Genomic DNA, 21,572 nt, shown 5'->3' with positions numbered 1-21,572 from the left:
AACGCCTCATGTTTTATCAGACGAGTGCAAATTCTCCCAAGGCACGTTTGCATGGGGAGCCGATCGATGGGGCTTCCCCCAACGAATTCTCTAAAATGAGACAAATAACCTTTGCAAGGAAAACACGGTAACTTCAAGAATGGCGGTAGTGGCATCTGACGCTGAGATATCAAAGGCTAAAGAATTCAGAAAAGTCGCGACTTTACTCCAAAATGTTGGGAAAAAAGCGGAGGATTCGTATTCGAGATCGGAGATGGACGGCCGAATAAATGGCGAAGTCGTGTCAAAGACGGTGCAAGCTTGGCATCGAGATCTTCCTCGCAACCTCAAAAATGTCTCAACACCGCCGAAAGTGAACAAATCCCAGTTTCGCGACGCCAGAAAGCTTTTTGGAGTCAACTTTGAAAACAAAGTGACTTTGCGAAATCCTGGTCACCTGGGGGCATACGAAGAAATCGTGCTTCTTCAGTTTGATCCCAACTTCATGTCGACCAAAGTTGTCTGTCGTCACCCTTCCTGCGACAACATAAATCCCACAACAGCAAAAAGTGGCAAACGAGATCTGTACCTCTGCCCGCATCATCAGCAAGTGCTGAGGAATAGCATTTCCGATGCCTTGGCGAAGAAAAGCGTTGAAATCTCCACCAGTGCAGAGAAGCCAGAACCAGGCCATTTTGGTGGATACACGTCACTGATCAGTCTGTTAGAGGGGGCCTATCACGATGCAAAAAAATTCCAGACCCTTCAGGGAAAATCCCTGACTGTTCAAGAAGCCATCTTGAATGTCAGGAACTTCTTGATCATAACTAGCACCGTGCTGAACCCTGATGAGGATAACTTGGGAATTGCACTGCCTCCTGTTGTTCAAATCTTCCGGCTTATCCTGGAGAATCCTGCGACTGTTGAGCTCCTGGGAACTAGCCTTATCTACATTCTTCAAGAGGTCATAGAAATGATACTCTTTGCCTTTGGGGTCATTTACACATGGGTGTCCCTCGCCCTTAGAAGCCCAGGTGCCCAGATAGGAGCTGGTGTGGGTGGATGCATTGGTGCCATCGCTTTTGTCTTGGGTCCCTGGAGTGGAGCTACTGGTGTTGCTGTTGGAGGGACCTTGGGAGGTCTCATTGGAAATGGCATTTACAACCTGAGGGGGGAACAAAGACAGCGAGAAATAGATCGATTCAGAGAACACTGGAGAAATGCGGGTGGAGCTGGACCAAATGGGCAGCCAAATAACCAGTATCCTGTGTATTATTTCAATGGAGATGCCTTGGGCAGATTGGATCTCCATCCATTTGCAGCTATATGATTGAATAGTAATTTAATTACTATTACTAACATTGGTAGCAAAATATAAAGCTAGCCCAAACTTTACTTACAGAATTATTAATGATTTGTTCATGAGTCATATAAGAGGCAGCACTTCCTAAAAATAATGCCTCAGAGTAATCTATACTCACTGATGTCCAATAAAAATGTGCATTGCCCATAACATTTTAAAAGTTATTTTTCATTTTGTAAATACTGAGTATTCTATACACAACAGCAGCGGCATTCCTTCTAGGGGCTCATTGTGACATTGTGACATGTTCTACTTACACTGAATATGCAAATATGACACTATGATGTAGGTAAAGGTCCTGGCTGCATATTTATTTCTTTTTAAGTGATTCCTCAATCACATAAGATTATGATTTTAATCGTGTTCATGACTGATGAACAAAAGCTGGTCGAGTTAGCTAGTTTATTGGCATATCTCAGTTCATTCTGCCAGCCTCACACTTTCAGTCAATAAATTTTTTTTTTGTAATGTCTGTTATAATCTTAGAAGTAAGTTTTAACTTTTTAAAATTGCTCTGGTAAAATATTGCTATTAATTTCCTTGTGAAATTGTAATGCTGCAATTTGTGATTAACAAATATATTACACTTACCGGTAATTAAAAATAAATCAATCTAACATGCGATATGTCTCCACAGTACAAGCAGTGTTTATATCAGGGAGTTAAACTCCTTGCTGGAGTACAGACTAGTGGAATGTTTTCCAGACCCATTTCCTGTATCATCATTTCCAGAGCATGATTGACAAGTCACAAAGTTATTGCAAAAAGGAGTATATCTTCTTTTTTGGGGTAAAAAAAAAAAGAAAGACAAGTCATTTTTGTCATTTTTTCAAGCCCCAAGAAGGTGCCATGATCACACCCACCTCATGTTTATAGGAGACCACTGTTTCCATCTTCATCCCTGGGGAGCTTAATCCATCTCCCTATTCTCCTTAAGGTTGGCACACACAGGGGACATGTCGTAAGGACACAAAGTGTGGACAAGTCCCTTAGTGTGTATGCATAGGACGCATGTTGTGGGGACAGTAAACAAGCTGGTGCAAATGAAACAGATATTGGGTCACTTCTATGTTGTTGCACAGACAGTTTCTAGAGCAGTTCACGTGATTCAACACTGAGAATTGAGGTTATTTTGTCCCTACTTCATGACACATCAATTCAACTCATCTGAATTTCATGCACCATGTCGTAGGAACAAAATTTTGTTGCTGCAGCAGAACTACTGGCATGTCAAATGAGGTAAACTGTCAATGCAGCATGTCCCCACTTCTTGTCACCACTCACAATATGTTTAAGGGGAGTACAGCTTTATTGAGGTCTGCATGAGTCTGCTACAATGATTATAATGGCCCTTTAACACTGAGACTGAAAAACAAAAATCAACCTGGTTTGAAACATTTTAAACCAATATACCTTTATTAAACCACAACATATGTATTTTCTTATCCCAAGATCCATTATCATTAGTGTTTGAGGGGAAGTTTGATGACCAGAAAATCTTCAGCAGCAATTACACTGTCTGATTTGAAGGCTATTTCTGCTTGCCTAACAAGCTTTTCTATGCTAACACAGTCACCAGTCTTGGTTGCTCTTTTGTCACCAACACCCTTATATCTCTGGCTAAAATGCGTAAGAACAAGCTTCTTGGCTTGGACTTTTGCTGCAAAGTACCCAGCCATTTCTGTAGGATAAGAAAAAACACAAGTGCAAACATGAATGCGATAATTGAGAAGAGCTAAAATGTTAGAGAACCTAAACTAAATAAATAACAATATTTATTAAATGTGACACATGGTGTATCATAAAACATTTACAATAGTCTTTATATATTAATATTATTGATTTATTGATTTATCACATCTTTGGTGTTTTTCTACTGGAGTTAAAAGATCACTATTTAATTAATTTTCATTCGTTTTTCCTTCAATTTGATGATAGTTTTGATTTGTAATGTCTTATTACAATGTCAGTATCGTTACCTTAACAATCAAAAATTACTTAATGAGGTTTTATTTCTTTATTTGCAGTGGATGAATTCAACCCATTTTTGAAGGCTATTATTAAGCAGCATGTTTCCCCTGACCATCTTTGCATTTTCTCTTAAGACTTAGTGGAAATTAAAGAAAAAATAAATCATTGACAAATGGCAACAATATGGCATATCTATTTGTACCATAACAATAGAGTTGTGATTGTATCAAATGCTTATTTAAAACATTTTAATTTACTATTTTTCACAAACAATAAAGAGTACCTTTTACATACACTAGAATTCTGCCTTCAAGTATTGATATTGAATTAAATCTTGAAGAGCGTCATTAGTGATAAATAAATCAATTAAAATACCTGGAGTTGAATGACCATGATCTATGCATGTTTCCATCAGTTCATTTTCAAGAGTAGCTTCATGAACAACTATATCTGCATCAAAAGCCAAGTCCATAATCCTTGATGAGTCACATGTATCCCCAAGTATAACAACTTTACGGCCAGGACGTGGTGGTCCCAGGACATCTGCAGGCATCACCAGGCTGCCGTCAGGAGCTGTGACTGTTTCTCCGTTCTTGATCTTTCCATAAAGAGGCCCTGGAGAAATACCTCTCAGTTTTAAAAGATCAGGATCCAGTTTTCCTGGCAATTGTTGCTCCTGTGTTACATAACCAAAACATGTAACACGGTGCTTTAGGGCTGCTGCAAACACAGTTAAATTTCCTTCTTGACAAACTTGCCATTTGCCATTATCACCTTCATAAATTGTCCTCCCAGAAGTCTCATTTGGGTGCAGATTATCTGATGCAGAGAGGGAGTGTGTCCATTCCACACTGCTGTCTTGAGCAAAACCTGCATAAAAGATTTTTTTCTCAGTACAGTCAGTGCAGCAGAGACCTTGTCAGTGGAGTCTGATTTTTGTGAAGTGAAGTGAAGTGAAAGACTTTATTTAATGAGGGTGACCCGTGACAGTAACTTAAGTTACTGATAAACTTGGGGCCCTCAGCTTAAAATAATTAGAATGCTAAAAATATATTATTTACAATAAAATGCTAAAATACGATATTATTTACAATAAAATACTTAATTAAGTTACTATTAAAAATGGTTACAAATAATAAACTGGACTTACAATTTCAAACATACTACGAATAATAAGAGTTAAAAAATTCCATTAGTTTTCTGAGAGTTAAGAAAAGTATTACATAATTTAGCCTTAAACGATTTAACGGACTTCTCTGTTTTTAAAGACCGGGGTAAACTGTTCCAATCTTTAATAGTTCTGACAGCGAAAGTGCGTCCTCCCTCAGAGGCGTTTCTGTGAGAGGGGCATAATAAATTTAAATTACAATTTCTAGTACTTCTCGAATGGACGTCAGAGTTCTTCCTTAAAGATGTGTTCATGTATTCAGGTAAAGTTTTGTTTATCATTTTGTAGGCCAGTGCACATCGATTTATATAAGCTTCTTTGTAAAAGGGGATCCAGTTTAGCTTATTAAATAAAGTGACAGTTCGACTAGTACGTTGTGCTGCAAGAATAATACGCGCAGCCCGTTTTTGCATACAGAGAACTCTCTCGAGTGCCTCTTTGTTACACGATGTCCATACTGTGCTTGCATACATGAAGAGTGGTTTGATTACTGCGTTATAGTAGATCAATTTTTGATTCTTTTTCAAGTAGCAGCTTATATGGCGTAGAAGACCAATTCGTTTTGAAAGTTTGTTACATAGTTCGTCAACATGTGCTTCGTAAGTTAGGTTCTCGTCGCTTATCACTCCAAGAAGTTTATGGCTACCAACTTGTTCAATTTCTGCATTTTGCATCCTAGCTTTAAATTTTCCTGCGTCATGGGTTATACGTCTGCGCAGACGCTTTCCCGTAGCCAACAACGCTTTGGTTTTCTTGGTATTTATAAACATTTTGTTTTCACTAGCCCATTTCTCAACTTCTGTCAAGTCCTTTGTTAATGATTTGTTTAGTGCAGGAATAGCTTTCCAGTCTGAGCTTAAAGACAAGGTGGTATCGTCTGCATAGATATCCATAGTTGACTTGTGAATGTTTAGAGGCATGTCATTGACAAACAGGAGGAAGAGCACCGGTCCCAATATTGATCCTTGGGGAACGCCCTGTCTGATAGTCAGCTGTTCAGATGTGGTTTTCCCTAATGTAATAAATTGCTTTCTCTGAGACAGGTACGACTGAAACCAGGCAACAGACGGAGGGCTTGCACAGTAAATAGACAGCTTTTTTAGAAGAAGTTCGTGATTTATAACATCAAAAGCTTTACCAAAATCTATAAATACCAGACCGGTCACTTCGTCATTGTCCATGTTTTTCAGGATGTGATCCGTAAGTCTGATTAGAGCTGTTTCTGTAGAGTGACCTGACCTGAAGGCTGATTGATACTCATATAACATGTTGTTGTCATGTAAAAACTTAAGAAGACAGCTGGCTACGTGTTTTTCGATAATCTTCGAAATGACAGGTAAAACTGATATCGGGCGGTAATTGTTGATATCGTTTCGTGCGCCACCCTTGTGCAATGGTGTAACTTTTGCTACTTTCCAACGGTCTGGAAAACTGTTTGTCGATATTGAAAGGTTCAGCAATTTGCATAATGGACTTGCAAACGCTGGTGCAATAATTTTGAGTACACGAATACTTATCCCATCGTGCCCAGAGGCCTTGTTACAAGCGATTTTCCCTATGGTGTCAATGATCTGCTTAGACGTTATTGGAGGGATGTTGAAAGCCACATTATCATTCAATCGCGAAGAGACAAAATTTTTCAGCTTGGTGTCATCAAACTCTACGCCAGCGTCGTTTTCCTTGCCAATTTGATCTAGGATGTTTACGAAGTACTGATTAAGCTCATTTGCAATGGAAGCTTCGTCACTAATGATGTTGTTTCCTGTGTTTAATTTATCGATGCGAACTCGAGGTTTACTAGTCCCACTTAATGTTTTGAGTGCTTGCCAAACTCCTTTTGGATTTCCTTTGTTTTCGTCGATTTTCTTGCGGAAGAAACTTCTCTTTGTTTTTTTGATGAGACTTGTAGTTTTACCCTTTGCATGCGTATAGCGTTCCCAGTCTGCAGGCAGATTTGAAATTCGCGCCGTTTTCAACAGCTTGTCTCTTGTTTTCATAGACGACAAGATCTCTTTAGTCATCCAAGCAGGCTGGTTCGGTTTCTTGACGCATTTAGATTTTAGTGGAATGTGCCTGTCCAAAACGTCATTTAGCATTGTTTCCATTGTAATCAAAACATAGTTTAAATCATCAAAAACAAAGGCAATGTCCCATGGGGCACATTGTAGATCATGTAATAGTTCATTTGTATTCAGATTTTTGAAGTCACGATATTCTATGGTACTGTGGGTTTGATCTCTTTGCTTTTTGGAGTGTTTACGTCTAATAAAAACTGGCAAGTGGTCTGAAAGACCAATATCTGGTACAGAGATTTCAGTAACAAAACCAGGATGCGTTGTGTAGACATGGTCGAGACAAGTTGAGCTCACGGGACGTGTAACTTTGTGCACGAGTTGGCTTAAATTTAGGCTTTTTAATGCCTTTGCTAATCGATGATGTTTGTAGACATATGTATCCAAGAAGTTTATATTAAAGTCTCCAAACACATACATTTCTTGGTTTCTTAAATAAGCTGTTTCAATGTTAAGCTCCAGTTTGGCATCCGCGTCTGCCGTTGAAGAAGGCGGGCGATAAACAGCTCCTGTGAGTATCGGGCGATTTGATTTATAGGGATAGACTTGTAACCAGACGGTTTCTAGATCCATTTCTTCCAGGCTTGTAATTCTTTCGACTTTTAGATTGTCAGCAACGTAGGCGAGAATTCCGCCGCCCTTCTTGGTTCCTTGCCGGTCTTTCCTGAGGAGCGTGTAGCCAGGTATTTCTAGAACGCAGTCAGGTTTGTTTGGTTTAAGAAATGTTTCGAGGAGAAAAAGCACATCGATTTCTTGACGTCTAGTGGTTAGTAATAACCTTATCTGCTCAAACTTAGTGTCCGTTAGATTGTTTACGTTCCACTGTCCTAGTCTGAGACCTTTTCCTGGTAAACATACCTTGGACAAATTGACTGTCTTGTCATTCTTGTTATCACTTGGAGTAGTCGGGCCAGGATTCGGGTTTACATCACAGGCCTTAAAAATTTCGAGCTCCAAAATACGAGGATTGAAAGTTGAAACACCATTTGTAGTATATTTCATCACAGAGTGAAAGAATTTTCGCTTGAAGTTCTTCGGTTGGAATGCTGAAACTGGCTTTAGTCCCAAAATGGCCGCGCTCATCGGGCCTTGCTTTGTTGCCGTAACACATTGCTGCTGATATCTACCCAAATTTCCGATATAATCGCTATCAGAGAAGTTATGATCGTAATAACTTGCTGAGAGAAGCACAAGTACTTCAAAAACCAACTGTAGTACTCGAAAATTTAGCCTTTTCACCGAGTAAGACGCCATGGCACTCCCTTACTTTACATGAAGACACTGAGGAGTAATTTACTATTTCCCTTGGCTTAAGGAAGTAAATCCATTTCTAATTAGTTGATCATGTTAATCTGTGGCAGAGATCTCTATTTTAGATTCGCCATAATTAATAAAGAGAAATGTCTATGAAGATTGGCAAACATCACAGGGCTGGAGCAAACAAAGATGCCAAGACTTATGATGGAAGGTTCACGACCATGCACAATCTTTTGTTTTGCATTCATGGAACACAGAGCTTTGTTGGGTTTCACAACCATTTCCCTCTATTAACATGTACCTATAGATTAGCCTAACAATTAGCTCTCCTTGGCTTCCCTGGCAAGGTCCATTTTATAATTATTGGTTAGGGCTTATGTCATCGTGCATGTATGAAATTGGCCCATTTAACATATTATAGACTATTTTATGAGGGAAACTGATATCCTCACCCTTCGTAAACCCTGCACTACCACTTAAGGCTTGAATTTCTTTACTAGCAGCTAAGTTCTGGAATGTTTTACCTGACAGATTACGAGCTATTTCTTGTCTCAATTACCTAATTAAAGCAATTCGACAACAAAAGTTAATTGGCTAATTGTAACTTCTTCTAAGTTAATATTTTATTCAATAAATATAGTGTTACTTTATTTTGACTTTCATTTTCTTGGAGATACTAGCCTATTTTTGGCTGCTCAAAATGTGAGATAGAATAAAGTATTATGTATATACTGTATGTATGTACTTGTAACGTTGAACAAGTGCTAAAATCAGAAGTGCCCCCCACCCCCCACCCCCCACCCCCCACCCCCACTCCATTAATGTCCACACAGTATTTTCTGCACCAAAAGAGATATTCACTGGAATATGCTAGTCTGATGTGACTGCTGCCCGAATGCTTTTTTTTATGTTGTTCTTGCTGTTCTCTTTCATCAATGACAAGGGAAGGCAAATCAATGGCCACAATGTTTGTTATCTTGTATCATTCACAAATAAAGTAAACCATATTATATTCCTTGATGCCTTTTTTACTTTCTGGCCCAAATACAAGGGTACTACCATCTTGCTACAATTTGACTCATCTTACCCCTCTACCTGAATGTTTAGTGGATTAATTGGGCATTTGTTGAAATCCCTTCCTACACCTGTAAATGTATTTAAATACAAATAAAGTATCCAAAGTACTGATATAGAGGAAACCTTATGGCCTCAGATGAGCCACTAAACTTAAAAATTCACCTGAAGTAACACAGTGAAGCTCGTTCACTGAGTAGCTAAAGCCAAGCAATGATTGTGACAACCCCAAAGACACTCTGATGAACTTTCTCAAGCCAACAGGCCCATAGATTTCAATGGGCTCCCTATTTTCAGCACAGTTGATTCCCATAGTGCAAAGTAGACCAGGCAAACCGAAGAGATGATCCCCATGAAGGTGCGTGATGAAAATCTTGTTAATTCTTGTTGGTTTAATGGAACTCTTCATCAATTGAATTTGAGTCCCTTCGCCACAGTCAAACATCCAACAGCCAGTATCGTGCCGAAGAATTGTGCACGATGCTCCCCTGTGGGGAGATGGATAGCAAGAGCCTGTCCCAAGAAAGTGAAGTTCCATATGCAACCATAAACTCTATCTAATCATAAAGTCGAGTTATTCTTTCCACAAATTGTCCATTTTCCGTCAGGCGTTCTTTGAGATCGGTTCAGGGTCTCACGGTAAAAGCACCCATGATCCATCGCGGCAACGTCGCGAGGCCGCAACATCCAACATGGAGGAAGAGATCCCTTCTTTGGAGGAGCTGAAAAAGTTGAAAGTTGTTGAACTAAAAGCTCGGTTATCGTCGCTTGGACTACAAACCTCAGGTAGATTAGGAAATAAGTCATTCCTTTGCCTTAAATTGAACTGATTGAGATGGTTTTTGCTTTGTTGGTTGGCGAAGTCATACTGCAACTTTCCAGTCTGTTCGAATGTATTAAGCTATAAGCTTAATTTGTTGGTGAACCACGTGCACGCAGAAATTCTACAGACTTACCGAGCTTAAAATCACATTTATCTTATTTCTTACTGTTTTTATTTTTGTTCCAAGGTTTGAAGGCGGAGTTGATAGCAAGACTTCACAGTTATTTTGTGTCGGTAAGGTTCAAGCGTCAAGTTATGCAAGCTTATGTAGATTTTCAAGCTTATTTTATAGCTTAACTTTGTACTTAGCTTGGCTTGCTTGATGTCAGATGAGCTCGAGGTAAGGTCTGATGATCAAAAGAGCATTCAAAACAATGTTAAATGAGAACCATATTGCCGCCTGCTTGTAGTTTGCCACCTATAGCTCGTTTCATGTTGTCCAAAATTGCTTAATTCACCTCTACATGTATGTCATTTGTCATCTTGAGCACAATTAATGCCATGGAAACAATCAGGTTTAAATTTGTGTTGATGTGTGGTGTCTGGAGACATCATGACAACAGCTTCGGTAATCCCACTGGAGGGATTAGTGGCAAGATTTGATATAACCCCAGACTTAGTTATGCTTACAGTTTTGAGAGTTCTATCCCAGTATAGTCAATCAGACTCCCAGAAATCAAACTCAATCAAGCTCAATCTTTGGATTGAGTTCGACTGAGTTTGGCAATTGAATGAAATTGAACACCATAGCTCATGTGAGTTTGATTTCTGAACCAATCCAACCCCATTAGAGAAAGAAAACCCAATGTGAACTCAATCCATTAGATTATGTTTGACTGGCAACCAAACTTTGTTTGAGTTCGGTTTTGATTGCTTAACTAGATCGAAGTCAATCTATGGATTGAGTCAGATTCAGTTTGATTGAGTTCAATTGAAATTCTGTTCAATAGGTTTGATTGACTATGCCAGGGTTCTTTTCATGAAAGCCATTTGTGTGTGGAGTAGTATGGATCAAGTGAATGCAGAATTAATTATGTAGGTCATATACCAACCTATTAAAATGATCCATCAAGTTGGGCAGGGTACTTTACTTTTTAAATTTGTTGTTAATTGAGTGGTGTGAATGATGATAAAAGCTGATGAGCTGTTTTTACAGTGTCCATGAATGTCTACATGAGATTTCTGACACACCAGGTTGTTCATAATATTTATTTTCTCTGTAATAGATAAATTATTTGTTTAGAGGCTCAAGCTATTATTAATATTATCTAAATGTTTCAGGTACCAAATCCTCAACCAACTCAATTCCAAGAAGGTGGCCCTCCTGAAGGTTAGTTTGCAACGTTTTATAAATATTGAGAAAAGCAAAATTTTCCTTTGTGCTTGTTTTACCAAAGAGGTAAAAAAGGGGTTGGTGTAATGGCATCCTGTTGATGTGGTGTAAATTATACTCTTTGTATACATATACAGGACTAGAAAAAAGTGTTGTCCATTCGTCTGGGATAAGTGCAGTGTAGATTCTCCTTCTGGGCAAGTAACTTGTCATTCTCATTTGCTCAATGGGCAAGAGGTCAGGCAAGTCATCTGTCAACTAAATCATTAAAAGAGCAAACTAAGCCTTGCCCAGGACAAGCAAAATATTGGAGCTACTTGTCCCAAGAGCAAGCTGGAATTCAAGGTTTTTTTTGAGTCTGGTGTAGACTGAAATAGCCTGTATCCCTCATTGATCCTCCCTTGTCATCCACTAAGTTGACTTCAGTAGTGCATCAGTAACTTGATCGTTAGTTTAGTTTCCATCAGAGTTTTAGACTTCCCGATCCTGTCACCACCAGTTGATAACATTGTAGAAAAATTTCCCAGGAGGCTCAGGGGGTTAGTAAGAATGATTGTTCAGGCAAACTTACATGTAACTGAAAAGTGTCCAAGAATCTTGAGTCTTTTTTATCAACTTCCTCTTTTTTGTGTGGATTTTGACTTAATATGTGACATTGTGACACAAGTTTCAGGAACAGTAAGGATACAAAGAAACAATGGGCTCAAAAGTACTTAACAGAAATCCCTGAACATGTTCTATGTGCTGTTATTGAATTTTTTTTGTTTTATTTGATCGTCTAGCATCATAACTTTGATATGTTTTGAGTTGTACTTGACACATGCATATAAATACATGTATATCAAGTTAAATGTACTTCATATACATTGTAACTCAAAAAGTAGAAAAAGATAGATTTTCTCAAGTGAGAGTGGTGTCTTGAAAAATAAGATTTAATGCCCTTGAGAATGTCCTTGGGTTCTCTGCGTTGTTAGTCTGAAGTGGCTTTGTTTTAAAAGCAAAGGTTGTATTGTGCTCACTAAATAAGTTGTTATTTTGCAGCTGAGCCTGAACATGCTGCTCAAGAGGGACCTATTGCCATTGAACAAGAAACCCATTTTCAAGAAGACGAAGATGCAAAACCTGTGCATGTGATGTTACCAATAACACAGACTCATCTACCAATACATCATTCAGAGCAACATTATCCTGTCATTGTGAAAACAGAGAATTTCCCTCACATTCCAGCACCAATTGTAATTTCAGAGGAAAGACCACCACTAGAGCCACAGACTGTTGTAGGTGACAACTTGCCAGTGCAACCCGAGCAGCAAAGTTACGTTGAGCAAGCAGAGGAGGAAGCATCAGTGCAAGAAGAATTTTCAGATCGTGCTGTGGCCGATCACGATCAGGAGCCAAGGATATTGTCTCAAGAAGAAGTCCCAGACACAGCTGTTTATCAGCCAGATAGTATTTATGAACAAACTCGAGATGAGCAAGTCCAAGATGAACAGATTCAAGGAGAAGAGTTCCAACATGAGCAAATCCCTGATGAACAAATCCATGATGAACAAATCCCTGATGAACAAATCCCTGATGAACAAAGTCGAGGAGTACAAATTCAAGTCGAACAACAAGTGTCAGAAGCTCCTTTACCTGATCACGAACAATTCACATCGGAGGGAAATTTTTCAGCAGAAGATTCATCAACGCCTTGGATGCAGGAATCTACCCCAGTCAATGCGCAACAGGCAGATGAGTTTTACACGCCTAACGAGCAAGTTATTCCACAGTCGCAGGCTTATTCTCAAGAATACCAGGAAGATTCTTATGACGACAGTGAGCCATGGGTGATGGTAGATTATCCTCCTGCGGAGGAACAGGACAATTATTTTCCTCCCAAAGACAGGGCCCGTGAATCCCAGCAAGTGGAGCTGGAGATGGCGAATGAGAGATATCTACCACAGGAGGCAGAGGAAGAAGCTGATTACCAGTATTATGATGATGAACAGAGGATGGACAATGACGAAGCTGACCAACCACAACCTGCAGAAGTATGCAGAGTAGACGAATTTGGGAAATAAAACTACATCCCAGATATTTACAATTTTGTGTGTTGGAAGAAAAATATGTTTTTTTATGTCAATCTTAAATAATTCTATTTAGTGTCCTCATTTTGAAAAGTGCCTGCAATAAATCAAAGGTGACCAGTTACATGTAAACGTATTTTTGAGGTGAGATTCCCTATTCCAGTAAGTGCTCCTATTCTAATGAAAGTGGCAAGGGGGGGGGGGGGGGAGGGAGGGTTGATAGTGGTACATTGGAGACCTCCCATGCTCCAAGCAAAATCAAGTTTTAGAATGGCTTTAAAACTCGAGATAAATGACTTCTGAAATAAATTAAGGTATAGGTTGCACCACAACTGGTTTACAGTAGGGTACTTCATTCATGAGAGGTAGTTTTTCAGCTGTGAAATATTGAATTCATTTTAATGTGCTCTAAGTGAGTATTATTAATAATTCCTTTCTTCTTAGAGCAAAGACAAGAAAAAGAGAAAGAAGAAGAAGAAGAGAAAGAAGAAAATTGAGGTGAGTCTGGTTATTAATGTCTAACATAAAGACTCTTGTGCAGTTATGATCAGTAGAAATGGCGTCTTACAGAAGTGCAGTTATAAAGTTGTATTCTCACAGAGCTTCACTCCACTTAGCTTTATCCAATTCATAAGCTGACAAAGTGCTTGGGGTAACTTGAAAAAGATACTGTTAAGTAACCCTCCCCTCTGGTAGGCACAGAGAACAGTAATGTTTCTAATTAATATGTGATGTTCCAGCTAGCCTAATAAAGCTCTGGACTGACTTACCATACTCTCAAACTTAATGCAGGTGCAGCAGCTCTTGTGGGTGTCTGTTGATAAAAAAAATTAAGCTGCAAAATTGTTTGAACCTATCTGACTGTTTTGTTTTTCTCTCTCAATTTTTGTGATTGAATGTAGTTTGTTCAGGAGCAGCCACTTGATGTGGAAGAAACAGATGATGTTGAGGTGGAATATGTCACAGAGTCAATCAGTCCACTGGATCCTAACTATAGAGCATTTGCCAAGATTTTTGAAGCATTTAAGGTATTGTCTAATCTGTTTGGCTACAATATCTAATATTAGTATTTTCCCATTGCTGTTCAAGCCATGAATGTTTCTAGTCCCCTGTGATGTTCCAGTGGCTACTAAGTGGCAGGAGAAACCCAGAGCTGTCTAATTACCAGGGCAAGTAAATTTTGCTCTTAGGCAGGTAAAAGTGGAAGTTTGGTGGTCCGGTGGGATAGTGAAGTGAGCCTCAGTAGTCTTGTTAGTGCTAATTTCCAATCAAAATCAATTTCAAACCTCAAGACTGCAAGATGAACAAAACAATGAGTTGAAAGCATGGATTAATTTAGAATCCAAGTATACTTTGCTTGCATTTGTTCTCTATTACAGTCTATCACTGACAGTACATAGAAAATGATGCAGTTGACAAGGTACACAATTTATGAGCCTTGCATGCCTATTGGTCATAGACAAGTAATATTTTAGTGTGAGCAACTGAAAACTGAAATTTACTGGGCCACTGGGCAATAGCTGTTATCACAGTTATCAGCGGTTTGACGTGCAAATGAGGCACAAGGGTCAATTTTGCTTTGTATTGACCCTTTCGCCTCGCTTGTATGCCTTTTTTTTTTTTTTTTTTTTAAAGAATATCTCTCCCACAGGCTCAACTGTAATAATTTCAAAATTGTTTTCCTTCCCTGACTCACATAAAGATTGTTATTGTCAAAGCAATGCTTGGCTTTGATAAATCTAGTTCTAGCTGCTAAGCTTTATACTGTGCACTGTACATATTTGTACCTTGAACAACCCACTTGATGTCAACAGATTTGTGGTTGTCCAAAACTGCTCTAGGAGGAGGTCTGATAACCTAGAGCTAATGTTGATATTACGAGCTTCAAAAGAAATGCTAGGGCTTTTATATATTTGCAATATTCTTTTGTGTGCTCTGGTAAGTATTTTACTATTATAATAATATTGTCATTTTCTTCTCTCTGTCTCTCTCTCTCACTGACATAGCTCTCAGATCCAGTGGAAAACGAAGCAGCACAGAAAAAGACAGACAAAAAGGAAGAAACTGTAAGTAGAACAGCTGTACCTGTATGAGTATTTTGTAATATCTAGATCATGACAAACTTTGTTGAAGGATTTGCCTTGTGGTATTGCAGGTGGAGGCAAAGAAAAGTGAAGTTAAAGATCTCACAAATGATGATGATGATGATGACGATGACGACGATGATGAAAACATGGTGGTAAGAGTGAAAAGTTTATATTAGTTGTTAATTTTAGAATTTTGAAGTTTTGAACAGTAAAGCTACAAGTGTTTTTTTTTTTTTTTTTAAATTTTGTTTTAGAAAAAAGCTGAAGATGAGCAACCTAAGCTTTCCAAGAAGAAACTGAGAAAGATGAACAGACTGAGTGTGGCTGAACTAAAACAGGTTTGTCTGGTTTGATCACAGCTGTTAATCAACACAGCACTCTCAGTGGGTGCTTTGTTCAAAACTGTAATATGTTAAACAAAGGCATCATTTCATGAAATAAAATTTAAGAAGTCTAATAAAATTTGACAAGCATACAAATTTAAAACTTTGCCAGCGAGTTTTCTCAATGTTGTGTTTCATGTACACTGTGTTGCATTTCTGTAATGTAAGTTGGTGTTATTTGTTTCTCTACAGTTAGTCCCAAGACCTGATGTGGTTGAGATGCATGATGTTACTGCACATGATCCAAAGTTTCTTGTCTTCCTAAAGGTAAATTTCTGTTGTACCAAAATTTTGTTTCCTTCAGTGCATCTGAACACATAGAGGGCCAAGGTTGATAACAGGTTTTCTTGCCTGGCTAGTAATACCTGTTACATCTTCACTAGGGGGGTAGAACATTTTATATCTGTGTACACTATTGATGACCATGTCAAGCTGACTGCCACAGTAGCAAATCACTCATGCAAGTAATACAAATTCTACATGTACATCTGATTTGGGAAAAGTTGTTTTGTAGTTCTAAGCCCATAAGATACAAATTCTACATGTACATCTGATTTGGGAAAAGTTGTTCTGAAGTTGTAAGCCTATAAGATCACCCTGCAATGGTCACCAGTTTTTGATTGAAGTTTGTGGTGTTTCAGTGCAGTATATAGACTGAAGGGGAAATAATGAGTTTGGTCATTCATTATTAACAGGGTTCGTATGGGTCATTGAAAACCTGGAATGTTTTGGAATTGTATAATTTTGTTTTCCAGGCCTGGAAAGTCATGAAATTGAAGTGTAGGTCATGGAAAGTCATGGAAAGTTGTGGCAAAGTAATAAACTTTCCGAGAATGAACAGGAAAAAAAAATCAAAAGTTGAAAAAACAACAGACAAGTCAGAAAACCAGTTCATTCCAGTAAAAAAAAAAACACACACACACACACTACCACGTATGTTATGCATCATAATGTGGGAAAATATCGTAAATAATAGATTGTTTTGACAATAATTTGAGAACAACTGCTTAACATGGGTCATGAAAAACTCGGAAAGATCATGGAAAAGGTCATGGAAAGCCATGGAATTTCAAAAGCCCAGAAAGAGTATGAACCTTGATCAAGGATTTATGGTTTCTCCTTTCTTTACAATGAAATACCATGAATGTCAATCAAACAGTGGCAAACTGCCATTTTATGGCATTTTGACATTATGATCATCATAATAATTTAATTGTTGGTAGGTTAGCCTTTCTTGAAACTGAATATCCCACACCTTGATTCACTGGGTGTGTATCCTATTGCCCAGTGAATGCATTTCTTTGTGGGAAGAGCACATGTAGTTGACATTACTCATTCCTATAAGAGCAGATCATTTAACTGAACTTGTAGATTACATTGTCAGCACATTACCCTTAACAGTAACCTGCAAGCAGAGTCTCCTTCGATCTTGCTAGAAAAATAGGGAAGGGGAAGTTCCTAATTTTTCAAGGAAGGTCAAAGGAGACTCTGCTCGCAGGGTGTCTTAACAGAAAAGGTGTTGTTGAGAATTGCTGCAATGTTGAATCAGTGGACATCATGTTCTAAAATTCAGGTAGTGAATTTATTCTTAACCGAAGAGCACACCTGGATTTAAAACTGTATAAATTTTTGGACCAAATTGTTATTAAACCACAGATATAGACTATTTGTACTATTTGCAAATTGTACAGGTCAAGTATAATGGGCTTCATGACAATCTGTGACAAACTTGCTGTGTAATGATGAGAGGCTGGAATTCAGCAGCAAAATGTGCCTAACTCTCATCCATTAAGACGTCTTTGGCATCAAACTTTCTGTAGAAGTAAAAAAATAAAATGGAAGTTGGCTGATCTCTTTGTTGCTGTATTTTTCAGTCATGCCGCAATTCAGTTCCTGTGCCCAGACATTGGTGTTTCAAGAGGAAATATCTTCAGGTAAGGTTACAAACCTCCATGTGCACTAAGCAGCTTGCCAGAGACACACCTTTTTAGCTGAACAAGTATCATTTCTCTGTTCAGTGTTTGTGTGGCTGGGAGACAAAATATGATGGCATCTCTACATGCAGGGCAAGAGAATGTTCAATTACTCCTGCATCTTACAATGCCTTTACATATTAGTTGGTTATTATGATTTTAAGGCACTCATTGTTTTAGTTAAGTGAAGATTGCAGATTGCAGTGTATGGTGGAGCAAGAACTTCACCATAAGTTCAACTTCTTTATTATTATGCACAATTTACAGAGTTTACATCAGTGTTATAAAATGAATCAAAAAAGAGAAATATTTATTCCTATGGCTATGGAAAGAATAAAAAGATCTGTCCATGGTAACCAGATTAGCCATTGGAAAGAATAGTTTCCCTTGTCTCAAAATAATTTTTCATCGAATGAATGGCACCCTTTACTGCTAAGTCACCGTACTCTATAGATATTTTTCCTTGGAGATAAACTACAATGTGATTGTTTGTTGTGGTTTCCAGGGCAAAAGAGGGATTGTGAAACCACCGTTTGAACTGCCAGAATTCATCAAGGTTTGTATTGAATCAGTTATTGCACTTCTTCCCATTGTTGAGAATTGTAATTGTGCATGTTTGTCAAATTTCTATTTAGAACATTTATTTGTTGGTTTAGAAAATTTTGGTTTTTTTAATACTTGATCAACTTTTAGATATAGTGTCATTAGATCTAGTGTCAAGTTTGACGGAAACAAACCAGTTTCAGTCTGTGTGGCCAAAAAATAGAGAATAAATCCAAAGGTAGTTCTTTCCAAACTATTCTTGATAACAATTACATTTCTTGTTTCTTTTGACAGAAAACTGGAATCATGGAAATGAGAGAAGCAATGCAAGAAAAGGTAATTACTTGGCACTAGACTACGAAACAAATAAACAATCATGGCAGGTCACTTGGAAAGTGATATTTAATATTTAGTGCAGAATGCAGGCATAGGAGAAGACTTATAGTGAGATTTCTAATGGACAAACAAAGTTCTTGAGGCACTGAAACCAGCCCCTCAAACAACAGAAACAAACATTCTGAAATAAACACAGTCAAACTGACTATTTGCGTAGCCTTTGGGACAAGGTGCTGAAATTGATAATTAATGTTTATGTCTGAAGTTCATGGCAAGGTAAAGGACTTCAACCTGGAACCAGTGATTTACAAGAGCAATACTATCAAAATAATATTGTCTGATCTTTTCGTTGCAGGAAGATCAAAAAACCATGAAAGCAAAGATGCGAGAGAAGGTAAAACTTAGTTACAATTGTTTTAAATATTTTCGTTTTTCTTGTGTGATGGTATAGTACTACATGTGTGTATGTGTTGGAATGTAATTGTAAAATGTGATATTGTTTTGTAGGTTCGACCAAAGATGGGAAAGATTGATATTGATTATCAAAAGCTTCATGACGCCTTTTTCAAGTGAGTCTTAATGTTTTTTTAAGTACATAATCCTTCTTAATCTTTGGATTGTCATATTCAGTTCCTGACAGTTTTACTGGATACAAGTAGGAAAGCTCAATTAATAGAAGACTGTAACATTCTTGCTTTCCAATTTGAATTTAGTGCTGAGAACGTTTGTCCCACTTTGTCTGTCGATTTACTGATTGTATCGGTATTTTCGTTGCAGATGGCAAACAAAACCCAAAATGTTAATTCACGGTGATCTTTACTATGAGGTAGGTTGTGTGTGTTTCCAAACATGAAAGCATTCACCTTCTATTCTATCGCTGTTGGAGATTTAATCAATTGATTCTCTGACATAGATTCCACACAGAGCGTTATTGACTATATTTGCGTTTATATTTTCCTTACAAGTGAAAAGTGAAGCGCCTTAAAAACCTCTTACTTTTGTGGTTCTTAATTTGAAAAGGCACTAAGTCATGATCCATGTGCAAAATTTGTTAATTTACCTTAAAGCAAAGCGCCATATAATGCCTTTTCAACGAGTGAGAGCGGAGCATTCTTTCAACTGGCTCTAACCTACCTTTGCACATGTTCTGGTACTCTGACGTTTTGTCACCAGGGAACACTTGCTCATATTCCTTGGCACGTTACAAACGTACATTTCGAACCTCCCACACCTCTGCTTAGTGGACACTTCTGCAGGCTGCAAAGGGTTTTGTTCTATGGGAGGCTGACGAAAATGATAATCGTGATTGTCGTACATTTTGATCATCAGGGAAAAGAGTTTGAAACACGACTGAAAGAAAAGAAGCCAGGCGATCTGTCAGATGACCTAAGAACAGCCCTTGGTATGCCGATAGGACCTAACAATCATCTGGTTCCACCGCCATGGTTAATAGCCATGCAGAGGTATGGACCTCCTCCCTCCTACCCCAACCTCAAGATCCCTGGTCTAAATGCACCAATACCTGAGGTAAGAAAAGGCTCAGTCTTAGGCATTTCTTAAATATTATTAAATTCTCAACCTCGGATAATGCAATTCTAGCTTTCTGATTGGCTCACTGGATCTCGGTTACCAGCCATTATACCTGCGTTTGACCTTATATGGAAATGAATGCGACAAATGTCGCTCGGCATAAACTTTTTCGCGGGAAGCCAAGTTTCGTCGAGAAAAACATGGACGAAAAAAACAGATTCGGTGAGCTATCTACAGAAGAAATATAGGAAATTATGGACGATGCCTTCGAATTCCCAGTAACAAAAAAGCCACAAAGTTCGAGATAAGATAATTTAACGGTACGTATACGTTAAGTTTCCTCGAAAAGTTGCAAAATTAAGATATGACAGTCGAGATTTTACGCACTCATGAAGATTATGTAACAAAAACAATGTTTACCTTAACAGAATGGCTTGCTAGTCCTGGTGGCACCAAATTTTCGAAACCGATATAAGCAATGTCAAAAGAAGAACTGAATGTTTGTTTGAAGTGTTTTTACAAGTCTGCGAGGAAGAAAGATGGCACGTATTGCAAAAGTTCGTCGATTAAATCCATAAGGAGAGCCGCCATTGATCATTTCCTTCGCACGCCGCCGCACAACAAACCGTTTTCCGTTATCTCCGACCAGGCAAATAAATTATTAGAGCATTTGTAAAAGGCCTCAGGAAAACAGGCATCATTGCTGTCCTTGCGAAAAACACCTCAAGGAGTTGAGTGTTTTGAGCTGAACCGAAGTAAGCCCGGTTCTTTACCAGCCACGAAAGACCATCAGGGTGGCCTCGGAGATTCTGAAGATGAATCTGGCGCCAAGATAGTTTCTGTCTCTGATTCTGAATCTGGCCAACAGTGAACTCCACCCATACAGCTCGAAATGCCATGGCTTTCAAAGCATGGGAATTCTGAAAGCACAACGTCTGTGTCGCATGGCGATCAAAGTTTTCCGCAGCGTTATTACAACGGCAATGTGCAAGTACACAATTATTCGACTCTTCTCCATGACTCGAACTTGAACGCTTTTCAAACTTTCTGCACAAGTTTATATCTCCTTCATTTGATATACGTTCCTTGAATTCTACTTGATTGTAATTTCATTCAGCAAATTCGCTTGCTTCGCTTTCAAATTTTTCATTCAACTAATTTTACAAACGGCGCGCATGTCATGTGATTTCCCACTTGTTGTTGTTTTCGCCACATCGACTTCCGGTCGCTTTGTAAAATTAAAACCCAATAAAATTAAGCTATAATTTCCAAGTATACAAACGCAACGAATTTAATAAAACAATTATTCCATTCGCGCTTGTTGGATATGAGATTGGTCATAGCCAACTCGGCCCTACGGGCCTCGTTGGCTATTTACCATCTCATATCCAACGCGCGCTCATGGAATAATTGTTAATTATTCGTCTAACTAGTTAGGCTATCGTTTAGATTAGGGACTTTGAAGTGGCCCATGACTATATTTATCGTCGTTCTCGAACAATCCATCTGACACGAATAATAGGCCCTTTGTAGCTGGGGTCACGTGACAATATTGCTATGTTGCTTGAGAGCAAGGGTTTGCTCTCTAACAACTTCTTCCATACAAATCTT

General features: G+C 38.4%; 3 protein-coding genes across 3 annotated transcripts in view; 2 read left to right on the top strand and 1 right to left on the bottom strand.

Annotated features, from left to right (window-relative positions):
• The first annotated feature begins 71 nt into the window (after positions 1-71).
• Positions 72-1,931, top strand: LOC110052508 (uncharacterized). Its single transcript, XM_089292126.1, has one exon. It carries the CDS (start codon positions 140-142, stop codon positions 1,307-1,309), a length of 1,170 nt encoding a protein of 389 aa, XP_089148252.1. The 5' UTR covers positions 72-139; the 3' UTR covers positions 1,310-1,931.
• A 799-nt stretch (positions 1,932-2,730) lies between these two features.
• LOC149110454 (zinc phosphodiesterase ELAC protein 1-like) lies at positions 2,731-9,508 on the bottom strand. Its single transcript, XM_089292127.1, has 3 exons — positions 9,050-9,508; positions 3,689-4,183; positions 2,731-3,023 (listed from the first exon to the last, which is right to left on the bottom strand). The coding sequence occupies exons 1-3, from the start codon at positions 9,420-9,422 to the stop codon at positions 2,806-2,808; spliced, it is 1,086 nt and encodes a 361-aa protein (XP_089148253.1). The 5' UTR covers positions 9,423-9,508; the 3' UTR covers positions 2,731-2,805.
• A 15-nt stretch (positions 9,509-9,523) lies between these two features.
• LOC110052504 (splicing factor 3B subunit 2-like) overlaps positions 9,524-21,572 on the top strand; it is a 16,555-nt gene continuing 4,506 nt past the window's right edge. The window contains exons 1-17 of the mRNA XM_089292123.1: positions 9,524-9,670; positions 9,895-9,941; positions 10,989-11,037; positions 12,082-13,073; positions 13,554-13,607; positions 14,012-14,137; positions 15,116-15,175; positions 15,265-15,348; positions 15,451-15,534; positions 15,772-15,846; positions 17,454-17,513; positions 18,058-18,108; positions 18,390-18,431; positions 18,787-18,825; positions 18,939-19,000; positions 19,209-19,257; positions 19,761-19,958. Coding sequence (XP_089148249.1) covers positions 9,577-9,670; positions 9,895-9,941; positions 10,989-11,037; positions 12,082-13,073; positions 13,554-13,607; positions 14,012-14,137; positions 15,116-15,175; positions 15,265-15,348; positions 15,451-15,534; positions 15,772-15,846; positions 17,454-17,513; positions 18,058-18,108; positions 18,390-18,431; positions 18,787-18,825; positions 18,939-19,000; positions 19,209-19,257; positions 19,761-19,958 — 2,166 coding nt within the window. The 5' untranslated portion in view covers positions 9,524-9,576. The remainder of the gene's footprint in view (positions 9,671-9,894; positions 9,942-10,988; positions 11,038-12,081; positions 13,074-13,553; positions 13,608-14,011; positions 14,138-15,115; positions 15,176-15,264; positions 15,349-15,450; positions 15,535-15,771; positions 15,847-17,453; positions 17,514-18,057; positions 18,109-18,389; positions 18,432-18,786; positions 18,826-18,938; positions 19,001-19,208; positions 19,258-19,760; positions 19,959-21,572) is intronic.

The sequence above is a fragment of the Orbicella faveolata genome, unplaced genomic scaffold, assembly GCF_042242905.1.
Source record: "Orbicella faveolata isolate gen_17 unplaced genomic scaffold, um_ofav_v1 contig_24, whole genome shotgun sequence".
Lineage (NCBI taxonomy): Eukaryota > Metazoa > Cnidaria > Anthozoa > Scleractinia > Merulinidae > Orbicella > Orbicella faveolata.
This window is presented reverse-complemented; position numbering and strand designations above follow the sequence as displayed.